Source organism: Salvia hispanica, chromosome 6, assembly GCF_029641045.1.
Source record: "Salvia hispanica isolate PSC_SH4W2 chromosome 6, Shi_PSC_v1, whole genome shotgun sequence".
In the NCBI taxonomy this organism is placed as follows: Eukaryota; Viridiplantae; Streptophyta; class Magnoliopsida; order Lamiales; family Lamiaceae; genus Salvia; species Salvia hispanica.
This window is the reverse complement of record NC_142697.1, coordinates 10471258-10488065: the sequence shown is the minus strand read 5'-3', so window position 1 is coordinate 10488065 and position 16808 is coordinate 10471258. Positions and strand designations below refer to the sequence as shown.

At 33.6% G+C, this 16808-nt stretch overlaps 1 protein-coding gene across 1 annotated transcript; it reads right to left on the bottom strand.

Annotated features, from left to right (window-relative positions):
• Nucleotides 1-11674: 11674 nt before the first annotated feature.
• Nucleotides 11675-13696, bottom strand: LOC148923200 (replication protein A 70 kDa DNA-binding subunit D-like). Its single transcript, XM_089061426.1, has 9 exons — nt 13573-13696; nt 13409-13493; nt 13193-13317; nt 13032-13116; nt 12834-12951; nt 12530-12717; nt 12309-12429; nt 11986-12225; nt 11675-11905 (listed from the first exon to the last, which is right to left on the bottom strand). The coding sequence occupies exons 1-9, from the start codon at nt 13694-13696 to the stop codon at nt 11675-11677; spliced, it is 1317 nt and encodes a 438-aa protein (XP_088917552.1).
• Nucleotides 13697-16808: the final 3112 nt, after the last annotated feature.

Here is a 16808-nt window from a genome sequence, read left to right as displayed (position 1 = left end):
GTGGTTTCAATAAAAAATGGAAATATAAATGTGCATAAGAGCATCCATTATAAGTGGACAAGTTTTGGTGAATAACTTTTTTTTTTGTCCATAGCCCCATTTTATTTGTTCACAGCCCCAAAAAAAAGTGTCCGCAGCAATAGTGGACACTTTTTGGTGGACAACTTTCACTTTATTTTTCTTGTTGTATTTTTTAATTCAATTTTACAATTAAAATTATCGGATTAAAAATAATTAAAGAACAAGACAATAAATAATAAAATTAAAAAGTGCGATGAGACCAAATATTCGTTGTATTCATGGATACCGGAAAATTACACAACGAACATTTAAAACAAAAACATACAAAAACAAATAAAAACACCGCCACCATCTACTCGGTGGCGGAGTCGGAAACATCGGCCTCATCTTCGTCGCCCACTCCCCCCGGCGCCGCCGCCCCTACCCCCGTCGCCCCCGGTGTCGCCCCTGGACCAGTCAGCCCCAGCTCCTCTCTGATCCTACACATCAGCTCATAGTATATCGACTTGGTGATCGGGTCGGTGGCCGACTCGTAGAAACGGCAGTTATCTTGCAGTTGTTTCATCAACTGCACATTCAGGTTCCTGTTCAAGACCACATGGGCCCCATGGTCCACGGACTGAGCTCCAGAAGGCGCCTGCGCGCCCCGCGATCCAGACGCGGCCGCCGAGTAGCGGGAGGAACCTGCAGACATCCGGGCGCTGCGGATACTGGCCTTCTGCCCCGGAGGGCGTGAGCGCCTGGTGTGTGTATCAGAGGGCTCCTCCGCTTGGGCGTCGTTGAGGTCGATTGAGTGTCCGCCGCTGCTGCTGCTGTAGTTCCCGGCTCTGTTGCGTCTGTTGCGCTTCGCCGCGTGACCCTCGGTCTCCTCTGCACAGATGGCCTTGAATTTCGGGCAGTTCTCGAGAACGCGGAACTCCTCCCACTGGGTGAACTTAGGCTTGTATAACGCGTTGTATTGGGACACGGAGAGAGCCTTCACGTCGGCTTCGTTGCGGCCACTCTCAGCGTTGATAAGGTTGTTGCCGTAGATGCCCGCGAACTTCCTGGTGGGTGTCAGAATCCTCCCAAACTTTTTCCGGATCTGTTCCGCGTCACGCGGTTTGGCGCCTCTCGGCTTGAACTCATTGTAGGTCAACAAAACGCGCTTCCAAAAGCCAATCTCGGTCTGATCGGTGCCAACACAGGGGTCGGATGTGACGGCATCCCATGCCCTCGCTACAGCAATCGACTCGTCTTTGGTGTAGTGCACGGCCCGACTTGTTACCAGCGAATCGCTACCGCCGCTGCCATCCCCATCGCCGTCGCCGCCGGCCCGTCCCCCACCGCCGTCGCCACCGCCCCTCCCCCCACCGCCGTCTCTCCCCCCACCGCCGTTGCCGCCGCCCCTCCCACCACCACCGTTGTCGCCGCCCCTCCCACCACCACCGTTGCCGCCGCCTCTCCCACCACCGCCGTCGCCGCCAGATCTCGTCGGCGGGGTCTCCGGAAGGCCCGGACTCATCATCCCCATCATCTGCTCTAGTGTGAACCTATCGAAATCAGACAAAGGAGTCTGGGTGCGCTGGAAAGAGTGAGAAGGGGTATCCGGCCGCGGATGGTTGGGCGAGTCCATAGTGGGTCGATAATCCCCAAACGCCGAACGACCCAAATTCCTCTGATGAGAAGATTGAGCCCGATATTGGCTTTGTTGCCATGGCGGGGATGTCGGTGACCACGCCTGGAATGGAGGGGGACTGGGACTCGATCCCCGGGGGGTGGGACTCGATCCCCACAGCTGAGATGGCTGGGAAGAAGGATAGTATCCATATCCCGATTCTTCCGTGCCGGGTGAATCTTCGTCTCTCCCGTGCATCTCGGTAAAATCTAGGGTTTAGGGTTGTGAAATTGGGGGTGGAGTGAAAATGGGTGTGGAGTGGAAGACAAATTGGTGGGTATTTAATTTAAATGGGTGTGGAGTGGAATAAATTAAATAAAAAATCGAAATTAAAAAGAAAAAAAAAAAAAAGGCGGAACCGGCGGTGTCGCCGCGCAATAGGTAGGCGCGGCGACCGCCGCTTTTCTCTCTCCAGCGGCTCGTCCTCGCCGCAAAGCCGGCGCTACCCCTTCCGCCCCAACAAATTCGTCCGCCCCCGGGGCGGACGCGTCCGCCACTATACGCCGCCGCGGCGTAGCCGGGAAGGGGGCGGCCGGCGCGCCGCCCCTATAGTGGATGCCCTAAAGAGTAAACAATAGATCTATGTGACCAAATTTTGTAAACCAAATTCTTGTTTATTTGACAAAAAAATAGGTTTATTTATGAATTTAATTAAAATATTAGATACATATATAGTACATGGAAAGTGCATAATATTGTGGTTATATATTTATGATTTTTTATAATTTTTTTATTTTTTTAGAATTATATATGTAACTAGTGTCTACTTTAATTCAAATTTTAAAAATAATAGAAAGAAAATTCAAATATAAATATAAAAAATGAGGTTAAAGGCTAATAAGTCTTTTTAACCTATTCACTTATTATATTTATAATTTTAATATATAACTAATATATCAAATTATTAATATAACTTTATTTTAATTTTATAAAATTTAGTTGTTTATGATTGTTTTTTATAATGGCAAAAGAGATTTGAATGAGGGGGAAGAATGTGTGGGATAAATGATGGAATTCTCGATTTTGTTTACGATTTGATATGATTTGTGAAAAAGCGTGCAGACTTGACTTTGATTATGAATTCAAAGCTGATAAATCGGGGAGTGGAATGGAGGTACTAGAGGTGATGCGCAAGGTACACGTATGCAAAGCGGGAGAGAGCATGTGAGGCAAAACGTGGTGGGTGATGAGTGGGGTGTATAAGAATGGCTTTTTTGGATATAACGACGTGTAAATCTGGTCTGTCTGCAGAATTAATATTGGTTAAATAATTTGTTTAATTTTTGTATGATTGAGGACGGCTGTACAAAATTCTTTATCCAGTCAGACACTGAGATGCAAGTAGTCTGACTGCTTTAGAGCGGGCCCTTATTTTTTACTCCCACCGTCCCACTTTAGAAGTTTCGATTTACTATTTTTAGTTGTCTTACTTTAGAAGTTCCGGTTGAAATATTCCATTATTGATAATATGCCTCACATTCCACTCACTTTTTCTCATTCACATTTTATTATAAAACTAATATATAAAAGTAGGACCCACATTCCACTATCTTTTTTCACCAACTTTCCATTATATTTCTTAATATCCGTGTCGAACTCAATCGGGACTCCTAAAGTGGGACGGAGGGAGTATTATTTTCACATCATCATTTTATTTCCACATCATCATTATTTTATTTTAATTTTTTTAGCATTTCTATATTTAATAGTATGTTAAATTAATTAAATTAAAGAGTGAACTACAAAAATAGTCCCTAGACTATGCATTTATCTCGTCAATGAATGCATTTATCTCGTCAATGAACCCTGAACTTTAAAAATATCTCCAAACAACCCTGGACTAAGCGTTTATCTCGAAAATGGTCCTTTTTCACTGTTTCGTGACGAAAGTACCCTTTTAGGGGGTTTTGGAGGGTTTGGGCAATTTGGTCTTTTTACATTTTAAATCTGATATTATTTCAATTATGTACTAAATCTGATATTTTATCAAAATTATCATTTTTCTTCCCTTTTGTCATACTTCGCTTTGTTTCTTTATTTTAATATTAGATTTAATTTTATAAAATTAAATTTTAAATTTTGATTTTTAAATATCAATAAAAATTTTTAATTATTAAAATTACTATAAATAACAAATTAATAGTTTTAATCAATATTTGATAGTGTCTAATATTTCATCAATAAGGTACGACGACACCTTAGATTTAATCAATATTTAATAGTTTTAATCATAAATAGATCATATAATACGATTTATTCCGAAATAAATATGCATCTAATGTATAGGAGAATTGACTAAAAATATTATGAAGTTGACTAAATCGTGTTATATGATCTATTTATGATTAAAACTATTAAATAAATTTTAATTTATCTCAAATATTTGACAACATATTAATTAACTAAATGAAAACCTAAATTAAGTCTATTAATTTAATAAAATTAGTGGTCCATTAATTTATAGTCCATCTATTTAATAAAATTATTGGCCCACTAATTTATAGTTTAAATATAAATTATTAGGGTTAATCTTCCTCATCACAACCGCCGCTTTCTTCTTCTTCTTCTTCTTCTTCCTCCATTCTTCTTCTTTCTTCCTCCATGTTTCTTCATCTCTCTCATTCTGTTTCAGCACAAAAAATAAAATAAAAAAAGATCAAAGGGCCGACCGGCGGCCCTTCCTCCACTATGGAGGGCCGATCGGAGGGCCCTTCTCATCGGCTAGGGCCGATATATCGGCCATATGGGGGAGAGAGGGAGGGGGCGCACGGAGGCCCTTTTTATTATGGTGGGGCGATGAAGGCCGATGGGGAAGGCCCTCTCATCGGCCCTCCATTGCTAATGCTCTTATTCAATTTCTACCTTTGTATTCATAGAACTAGTATTAACACCCGTGCTATGCACGGGACATAAGAGTTTCGAATAATGAATACAAAATATAATGAATACATAGAGCATAAAAATTCAAAGCAATGTGATAATTTAGAAAAACAGAAATTTACTTATCGTGGCTCACTATAAATGAAGAATTTACTACTCCCTAATAAATGTAACATTTATACAATTTTAATTTATGATCTAAGTGGAGTGCAAATAATAAAATTAATAAATAAAGAGAAGATGGATGACCAATGATCAAAGAATATGAGTTAATTAGAATAAGATATACAAATAAATAAATATGGGCAAGTAAAGATCAAAGAGTAAAACTCAGATAATTGGAATAAGAAATGTACAATAACAGTATATATATTAGATAAATAAAAAAATATTTTAATTAATTATTTGTAAATTTTTGAAAGTATATTAATTAGAGCACTTTAAAATATCTAATACAAAGAAAGCAATCACACTCCAATGACATGCTACAACACTATCAATACAAATTGACAAAAATAAGAAATATTATCATTATGAAGACTTTTAAGAACTTGTGTTAAATGAATTTAATAAAAATAAAATAGATATGATAGATGAATAAATTAGGAGAGATAAAAAGAGTAAAGTAAGTGATAAAAATAAGATAAACTTTTAATATTGGAAAGAATAAATTTCTTACTTCCTGCCGCATATATGTATAAAAAGTAAATTATCACTTAAAATAACGATAATAATTTATGCATCTTGTTTGTTTTGAATAATATGACAATTACCACTACTCTTTATATTAAGAAGTTATACAAACTTTATAAGTTAGATTTAATTTAAAATATAGTATATAATTTCACCTTATTTTGCAATTTAATTTATAAACTTAGTAGTATTATTTAATTAATTAGAGACTAATTAATATATAAGTATTAAAAACTATAATTGAGTAAATATAGGATGAAAATTGTAAAGATTTACCTCCCGTCATAAAATTTTCAAATAATGAAGATAAATTCTAAGGAGAGTGGACTAAAATAAAAAAAAACCAAGAACAAAGAATATATAATGATGTTTATAATTAAGAATATGTATTCATTACAATAACTAATATATTTTAATATAGAGTGAACTGCATAAAAGGGCCTTAACTTTTTGACTTGTTGCACCGTTGACCCCTAACAAAATATAATCCCACAATAGGGGTCTGACAAAATATAAAATCACAAACCTTGCATATTTTGCCATTTTTCAGACGAAAATGCCCAAATGGCTTGAAGGGCAATTTAGTCTAGTTATGCTTCAAACATGCAGAATTCTGCACACCTAGACTTTGACTACAAGCTGATGTATAAGAGATGTCAAAAATCAAAAGTTATTTGAATCACCTACCTGTTTCCATTGAAATATAAAAATCATTAATTTATGTGTTAATAGTGACTTGAATGTGAATTTGTTGTCTTGCTGTATCGAAATTTGACAGCAAAGCCTTTGCTTTCTCACAAATTGATTCATTATTTTATAGTACAACAATAATTATCAGTCAAAAACCTACTTATATTCTTATTTTAATATTTTTAGCTAAACTTAGACCTCAACATTCTCAAATGTTAATCCATTAACTACCAACAGCTAAAATTATTTAAAATAAGCAACCATGATACTATTATTGTGACAATTAATAGAAATATATTATTTAAAAACAGAAAAAAAAAAAAAAAACAAATCAGCATTTATTTTACTAGTATAAAATTTCAACTAAAGCAAATCAAGCTTTTTGGAGAGAGAGTGAGCTCCCTATTTTCTTTTGTTTTTCTTTTAATTTCAAAATCCCCAGATTGAAGATTGAAAAATTCCACAAACCCAAAGTCCCCAAATCCAGAAACCCTCCTCCACCATGGACGGCCACCGCGATCTGCCGCCCGCTCCTCCGCCACACCACCACCGCGCAAATCCTCCGCCACACCTCATCATTGTTCTATTCCCACCTCCTCACCTTCGTGTTCCTCTCCTCTCTCCTCCTCACCTTCCGCTCCAATGTCCAGAGCGCCTCCTATTACCTCTCCTCCCTCATCGACAACAACCCCTCCTTGAAATCCCTCCTCTCCCGCCTCGATTTCTCCGCCTCCTCCCATCTCCACCACCGCCACCACCCCAGCTCCGCAGCCGCCGTGCCTTCCTCCACCTCTCCCGCGTTGGAACCCTCGACGGCGACTTCTTCTCCAGCGATTCCAATTTCGATCGCTCGTTATTCTACCCTTCATCGAGGAAGCAAGTCGCCAATTCCACCTCCGTCGTCCTTTCCTATTCGGAAAACCTCTCGGAATGCTCCTCTGTTAGGGTTATTTGAAAATTATATAAATACCAAAATTAAACAAACAAATATAACATATAAAGTCTAAAATCACAGCACCAAACGGGAGTGGAGTGAGATGAGAGAGCGAAAATGACTACAAGTGAAAGTGAATAGGAGAGAAGTGAAAAATATGTGATTTAATTTTTATAGAATATCAATTCAGGTACACACTATTTTCAAGGGAGAGAGAGGAGATAAGACATGACATTTCAGTCACATCATTAGGTGAATGTCAGCCAAACTGCATATTGCAGGTGTATGCAGACAGCTCTGCACTGGCGGCGTCGGTAAATAGGCGAGAATGCCCTTTCAGGTCATAAGGGTGTTATTGTCCGAAAAAACCTGATTTGTGATTTTATATTTTGTCAGACCCCTATGGTTGGATTTTTTTTGGTTAGGGATCAACGATGCAACAAGCCGAAAAGTTAGGGTCATTTTATGCAGTTCACTCTTTAATATATGTCCTATAGTAAATTAAAATAACATTGTATATTTAGATACGATTGATAACATAAGTAAATACTAAAACAGAATTAATTTTTATAAAGATAAAATAAACAAGAATATCATTTTAAAATTGAAGTGTATTATTCATTTTGATAAAAAAATTTGTTTAGTTGTAGTATAATTTTTTATACAAATTCTGTAGTCTTTTAAGAAACTAACCTATAAAATGGGGATATCGTTCGCAATATAATTGAAAATGTACTATAACCTCGCCGCACAACTGAAGCTGCTGTGTCTTCTGCTGTGTATTAAATGCAGCCTCCAACAAATGAAACGCAGGTATGTTTTTTTCATTCTTTTTATTTCCTTTTCCTTTCTTTTACAATTTCATTCTTTTTTTTCCTTTCTTTATTTAAATAAATTACAAATGAAGATTTAATATGGATATTTTTGCCTGAATTAATAGCCGACATAGACATTATTAAACTCACTTAAATTATGCAACTACCATAAATTCATACGAAAATATATAATAAAAGAAAAGGAAAAAAGAAATGAAATTGTAAAAGAAAGGAAAAGGAAATAAAAAGAATAAAAAAAAAATACCTGCCTTTCATTTGTTGGAGGCTGCGTTTAATACACAGCCGCTCCTGTTGTGCCACAGAGGATCCGATTCCTCAAATTGTAGGCGCCAAAGATGATATATAGGACTGCACTATTAAAGTTAATCGTAAAATCATCTCTATCCTTTTAGACCAAAATCCAAACTCAATATAATTCATATTCACCGAGTTTTTATATTTTTTAAATCCTACCTACCTATTTATATAAACAACCCACGACACTTTATCAATAATTTTGTAAGAACTAAATATATACGATATACTACTTATAATTATATTTTACATTCAATAATCATGTATTCAATAAAAAAAATACATTAAGTTGGAAATTATAATATTACTTACTATTGAACTCTATAATAACATTCACTTATAATTATATTTTATATTCAATAATCATGTATTCAATAAAAAAAAATACATTAAGTTGGAAATTATAATATTACTTACTATTGAACTCTATAATAACATTCAAACATAAATTAAAGGAAGCCTATTTATAACCAACTAGTTTTACCACCCGTGCTATGCACGGGCCAAGTAATTTTTAAAAAATAAGAAAATATATTTAAAACAAATTAAATAAAAATAAGGAATATATAAATAATATGTAAAAATTATTGAAAATAAAGAATAGAAACTATTTATATTTAAGCCTTGGAAATAGTCGAGATGGTGGAATCGAATTAGACTGCGTTCATATTTTTCTAATTCAATGGGGATTTTGGATTGGTTTGGGTCGAATGTTTAATATCTAATTTAAAACAAATACCCAAACAAAAATACTAAATAATGAAAAAAATATTAATACTTTAAACTTCATTGTACATAATATACCAAATTACATAATATTATGGCTGAAATAAATAAAACAAATTAAATACACCTTATACACAATTAGATGGCCAAACACAATTTAAAAAATTCATACTACTTATTACATATTCATAATACACACCTAAATAACCCAGCACATTAAATAGAATTTCATACTTATACAAAAAATTTCAAACATTATTTAAAAATAATTGTTCATAATATTACTAATTACATGAAATTATAAGAAAAATACATACCATAAACTTTATAATTAACCTATAAACTAATAAAAAATTAAAAATTATCAATTAAAATAAAATTTAATATTTATATATATTTATATATAAATATTAAACAAAAATATTAGATAATAATTAGAAAATGTTATATTGGCCCAATAAATTGAAAACAATACCAAAAAAAAAAAATTATTAAAACCCAAAACGATTTTTAACTTAGGCCCAATAATTTTGAACCGAAGCCCAATTCTTATATAAAATACGTTATTGGGGAATTAATTAAGATTTCTAAACTATAGATTAGTAGTATTAATTAACACACTTAAGGATTAAAACAATACCTTAAAATATATATATATATATACACATTTTCGAGAATGAAAATGTCGGCGCCTTAGAGAAAGCCCTAGTTCACAACCATCTCCTTCAGCGGAAGACGACGTCTTCTCCTCTCAATCGGCGCTGACCGGACACCACAATACCTTATCGACTACATACCACAACTAATCTCCAGATTTGCAACTAAAATCTACCAAAACAACCCTAAAATCTACAAAATCGACAACGAAAAAAAATCGCCAACAATTTCTTCGCCGACTGCTAAGCGTCGCCTCCGTCATCGGTTCAAGAATTGCGACAGAACGGCAGACCACAGATCGAAATCGGAATCTATTACAGGTATATTCCAACAAAATTTCGCGAATATACCAAAATAGTCGAAGATTAGGTCTATTCTAACTTTATCAATTGTTTTTTTCACAGTATCGGAGAAGGATTGGATGCCTTTCGAAGATTCAAATCATAGATCCAAAGTATTGCAAAGTCAGACAACAATTATTTCGAGAATGATGTTCAAATCTACCAGACTGAGATAAGTTACCTCAAACAAAGTTCATTTTTTTCAGATTGTTGTCAATTTCATTCAGCAATGTTGTTAGTAGACTATATTCAAGCATATTTTTCATTCGGAAAATAGAAAAAAAAGGGATATCACTATTAGGTTTCAAAATTTAGCAAGTTATTGAAAATATGAAGATTTTGATAAATTTCAGAAGTGATATAGCACTTGTGTTTGATTATTCTGCTGTGAAATGGAGACTACATAACATTATACTTCAAAATGAAAGTTATATGCATATTAAACTGTTATGCATTTCTGGGGTCTTAAAAAAGTACTTACATTGTTCATTGACAGGAAAAAAATTGAAAGAAAGTGAAATATGCAAGAAGAAGGAAGATAAAAGGGGATTAGAAGGCAGTTCAGCAAGAAACTCAGAGGTATAATACTCACTTGAAGCATCAGATGATACACCCTGAGATGAGCAACCCTTTATGATTGTAGAACTCTTCAACTTTTTCATTGCAAATAGCACAAAATCTGTTTAACTTTCTCTCTTCAAAGTTGAATGATATATTTAAAGAAATTGTGTTCTTAAAAGGTGTTCATTCCAAAAGCAACACAGATTTCAACATGACCTTTGAATTTCCAAAAAAAAAAAGGATTGATGGTTCTTTTAGGTGTTAAAAACACCTGGATATGAATATTTAGAAAAAATATTGCAGAATTTGTAACACATGCTGATAGCTAAGATCTGTTTATATGAATGATAGGAAAATTTAAATACTATGTATAATGTTAGTGAAAGATAGTTTCAGAAATATTTTTAAGAGAATATCTGTTTGAATTTTTTTTTATTCTATATGATTGTAAAAACAGATGCATGCAATGTGATAGTATTGAATATAAATCAAGAATTTTGGCTCCATTAAGTAGATTTGACACAAATAAGTTATTAATTTGAACCTACAACACTTATAATTTTTAATTTTCATGAGATTTACATAATTTAGAGGAAGTATTATTTGGTTTCAAATAATACTTATTTGTAGTATGGTATATAGATATATCAGAGACTGCCTCCTTTTGCTGCAGAGAGTTACTAATGTTGTCCTATAATAAGGTTTTAGGTTGGCTTATACTTGACTGACATAAAACATGAATATATATTAGAAAAATAGTTTCGGATGTCTTTAGGCTGATTTAGAAAGAGAAAGTATGTCATTTCTGATTGAGTTAGAAAGTTGAGTTAGAAAGTTGAGTTAGAAAGTTGAGTTAGAAAGCTGAGTTAGAAAGAGATGAACATTCAAATTAATAGGTACAGAAGCCTTTAAAAAAATTACTAATTTGAAGGCATAATTTTTAAGATACTTAGGATTTAAGTATGTCCTTGTCTGAATATGCTAAACCATTTTATAATTCTGTATATTTACTTTAAAAACCCTTTCTTTACACTGTCTATTAATATAACAGAAAAAGAGATAGTGAAAAACCAACACAGTATATGGGATTGCAAAAATAAAGATTAAAGAGAAAGAGTGCAAAATCTTTCTCTTGATTAAACAAAAATTAGAATGCCTTATCCTACATCCCCACTGGAATGCAACAAAAAGATACAAAAGTGATGAAAAAGACATAAACCATCATTACAAAGAACTACCAAAAGAACACAGAACTGATAAGAGTTGTAAGATAGTCCACTAACAATCCACCAATTAAACCAACTAACCAAAATAGAAGTTCAGATAAGTTCAAAAAACACTTCAACTAACTTAAAACAGTTAAGAACTTAAAACATGTCTTCAATTAATCAGCACCAGATAAATCCTGAGTGTAGCTAATTGCTTCCTCATAATCATCATCTTCAATGACATTCACCTTCTTCATTTTCTTCTTGATCTTATCAGAACAGATTACTTCCTCTGCATCAAATTCATCTAACAAACATCGCTTTACACTTCCTTCACCGATGTTTTCATAACCACTTTGCTTAGTAACAGTTGAGAAATCAGGAGTGACAAATTCTTTGCTACATACCTAAAATAATAAGATAATAAGAATTTCAGATGACTAAGAAGATAAATAACAAAGCTGAGCATAATTTCTCAAAAAAATACCTCAACAATATCAGCTCCAAAGAGTAAATCAGCAAGCTTGACATCGGTATTGAGAACTTGTGAAGCAATATTCTTAGGAACATATTTCTCAACAACTTCTGGAATATTACAAATCTTGTTAACCGTATATGGATATCTACGGTAAAATTCCTTGCTATTCTTGTTTTGAATCTTAAACAAAATTTCTTTCCCCAACAAAAGCTCCTCAATTTTCTTAGGAAGATACTCCATAACAGAATTCTGGAACAGAAAAAAGAAAGACAGAGTAAAATATATTTGGATAACACTAATGAATTTAAGATATGTCACTAATTTGTAATTACCTCCATATTACTCCCTATCATGTCACTGACCCTTTTTCCAATAAGTTGAACCACTTCTCTGTCCCATAATAGAAGTGATGCATTACTTGAGTCATCAACAATGTTCACCACAAACCTAAACCTGAGAAAGAAGGGATTGAACTTAATAACTTCATTAAAATTCAAATAAACTGTAAAGAAACACAAATCTTCAGAATTAAAAATGAGAAGATGAATAATACCTTTTCACAGCAACATCAAAGTTCTTAATACAAAAGTCACATCTATACTTCTTGTCATCCAACACTCTAAGTTTCTTAACACAAGTCTTGCATGCTAAATAATACCATTCACCAAAATGAGGCTCAATTGATTCCACTTTTCCAAAAACCCAATATGATCCATCCTGATGACCAAAATAAGAAATATACTATTCCAAATTTAGTACTTCAAAAGTAAAAATTCTGGATATAAAATGACTATCTGACCTTTAATAAGATTTGCATTTACACTACAAAACTATTTACAAACAGGAAATTAAAATACCTCCAAACAGCCAATATCACCAAGGGACTTCACATCAAGATCATCGAACTCTCTACTAAGTTTTACTCCAGATTGATCAACCATTCCTTGTGCAACAAATCTATCATCATGCTTTATCCTATAGATTACATTTAAAATTTGTTATAGTCAATCACTAAACAAACTATTTATATAGCATTGGGTATTAGGTAACAGTACCTGCTCCTAAATTCCTTCACAACATCAAGATCAGCATTAATCAAAACCTTGGAAGCTTGATAATGAGTAGACACACCAACCTCACCTAAAAATATAATAAGGAAACATTAAACCAATACATCACTTTTACAAAACTACAAATAAAAAAGATAGAAACAGACCTCTGAATATATTAGGCTTACAAAACTGTACAATGATTATAGGAACAGTCCCTTCAGCCTTAGACAATTGAGACATATAAGATTCCACATTGGCATCCCAAATTGTACAGAATATCTTGTTATGGCTGTCAAAAAAGTAGCAAATTTAGTTTCAATATGAAAAAAAGAAAAAAAAAATAGCAAACAAAAAAAATGAGCAGCAAGTATAAAACATACTTCTCATCACTGATTTGAACTTCAATTAGTCTGTATCTACTTTGCTTCACTACACTACCTGGGGAAGTGATGACACCAATGATGTCTGCAAAGTAAAATGAAATACATGATCAATAAAGTGAAAAATAAGTTCAAAAACAATAAATATAAACAAAGAGTTATACCAAAAAAAGGTGCATGCTCATCAATCTCATTGATGTTTGATATATCCCCAAATGGTTTAAATGAATACACTATAGGTGGAAAATCATTGTCTCTGACTTCATACATCTCAGTCTTATAGTTCATAAAGAGTCTAAAAAGATGATTAGTGGCTCTGTTTCTAAGTGTGTTTTTCCTAACAAAGAAGTTTTTGATATAATAGATCCCTCCTTCTCTAGGCTTGTGTTGAAGGTTCTGTAGAACCATTTTTGGGAATGTGGCTTGGATGTAGGTACCCTGAAAATAAGAGGAATAAGCCCTTAGATATAAGCAAGATATAAGACAATAGAAATGGAAGAATATAATAGATAATAGATATTACTACTGTTAGAATTATTAAACTTATTACACTTAATTAGACTTATTAGACTTATGTCAGAAACATAACACTTCAACTAACTTAACTGTGCATTCTTTTGTAGGTGATTATTATTACATTCCAGATTCCAAATTCCATATTCCATATATGATAAAGGGTAATGACATGAAGGATGAAAAGGAAAACTACTAAATGACAGAGACATGGTAAATTTCAGGCATACCATCATGAAAGACAGATTCTGTGCTGATATCTCTATTGTCATCCGGAAGACCTCCAAACACACGAACACAATAGACCTTGATGACAAAATTAGTAATGGCTGTATGGAGATTCTTGAGCAAGGTAACATAGGGGGCCATGGTGGACACTGATATATCACTGTAAGATAAATAGATAAAGTTCAGAATCATAAACATATAGACTAATACATATGCTTATTCTTTGCAAGTGCTAAGCATAAACATTCCATAAGATGGAAGAAGAGAGGAAGGAAACTATAAAAAGTTGCTGACAATGAAGCTGAAACTACTCAAAAAAGGTGGTGATCAAAACACAAAAAAGAAGAAATAAAGAAATGACAGAGACACAACACAGGTAAAATATATACAAAAGAAGTTCAGAAACTTCAATATAGTAGCTACAACTGAAATAGTAATATAGAAGAAAAGAGTTTTGTTGGAAAGAAATACCAAAAAGAACTATAGAAACTGCATGTAAGATTAGGAAGAAGAACTTAATAAGTACAATTTTTTGAGTAGTTTCAGAAGTTCAGAATTCAGATGTACATAGGTGGGAGAAATAAACAATGGAACTACACCATACCAAAAGAACAATGGAACTGTATGATAGAGAAGAAGCTATTGCAGGGTAAGTTAAAGAGAGGTAGAAGAGAGTATTTATAGTGATTTGGTGAAGTTATTTAGCAAATAAATAATAAAAAAAAATTACTTGGGAAACAGAAATAATGATAGCTGAGACCTTTCAAGTAATCAAATAAATGGAATAACCTGTTTCATTTCGATTACCAATAAATGCTGAAAATATAATATATATTAGTCTATAGAAATACTAAATATCCATATGCATATACGTATATACATATATTCAATAAATGTGAATTTTATGCTTTCTATATTATTTATTAGGAGCATTTATTGGGTCTAATGACAGCCATAATTAATGTCTGTTAGTTAATGTTCCCCTATTAATAATGAACCTATTTTGCAGGGATACCAAAACAAATATATAAACCCTAATCTGAGAGGAGCCGCCCTACTTTCTAAGAAGGAAGAGAGAGAGCCAATGCTAGAACCAATAAGAATAGGATCCAGACAGAGGAGCCACGCCTATAAGCCTCTTCATCTCTGCAAATAGGTGGCTTTGTGAAGGAGAAGGAGAGAGAAAAATATAGGCAATGATTACAGAGAGAACCAAGAGAGAAGAAGAAGAAACAACTTATAACAGGTAACTTGTTCCATTTATTAGCTTAAATAAATACATTTTGCACATATAATGAATATAACCATAGCTTTATTTTGATTGCAGATTGCATATTGCAATATACATTAAGAGAAGAAGAGGATGAAGAATAATTTCCAATTATTGGTATGTGCATTAATGACAGTGACTGTTAATACCTATTTTAGTTCCAAATTAAGATTTTAATCAACAAATGATTACTACTGCAGATGTGTGAATTTTAATGGAAGAGAGATAAGAACAACAAAACAGGTAAAACTCTTCAATTACCTGATTTTAATACAATGCATATCTATTATAAATAACATTAAATGAATGATCTTTAGAAATGGAGCTTAACATAATTTATATAGCACATAGATAAATGGATAAATCAGCCTATCCTTTACGAATAAATGATTCCATAGAAGATATACAGATGCTATCCAATTCATAATTTTTACATTATTAAGATCTCATCAACTTCCTCCTTTGCATTTTCAGAGTTCTCTTTTGTGTCGTGTGTAAATATTGTGTGTGACTTTGAAACAATATTATGACTTTTAATTATGTTTTATGTGTGCATCTAATGTGCATGTTATATTTTGGACAGATTCCAACAAATTAGGTTATATGGTTGTCAGATTCGAATAAATTATGGTATATTTTGGACAGGAGCTTATGAAAAATATAATACTAACATTCTGTGATTTATTAATGAGGTGCTATTAAATTAATATGTTTAGTTTCCAATCGTTAATATTAGAAAAATTGAGAATATACTTATTCTAATGTATTTTTATACTTTTCAGGTAAATAAAGCTTTGGAAACAAATGAAGAACTGAATCTCAATCATTTTAGAAAAGTGGGATTTATTTGTTTAATACATGATGTAAAAAAGCAAAATATAGTGAACTGCACAAAACCAATCAAAATAAAGCTAAAAATATGCAATTAAGCCTAAAAACACAGCAGCATTGGAACCATAAATGATGGTAAAAATATTCACAGAAAAAACCAAGAAAAATACGAAATAGCAAAACTGCAGAAACTCATTTTCCCGCCAAAATGCTGCCAGGTGGCAGTAAAAAAAACTGCCCCTTTATATATTGATAGATTCTGCATTGCTTAGGTAGGAATCCCTTTATAACCATGAAAACCTAATTAACTAATGCGCCATTCAATTACTCCTCCTTTCTTCCCCAATCCAATTCTGCATTTCAGATGATTTTTTTTTTCAAATAGCAACCTTCGTTCCTCTTCAAATCAGATACAGATCTTCATATACATCTCCCCGTCTCCCCTCCAAACGCGGCCCCCATCTCAAAGCCGTCAGCCATCCCCCGCCGTTGAGTGCCCGGTGGTGGCCCCCACTGCATGCGGTGGTTGAGTATCGCCGACGCCTTCTTCGCTGATCC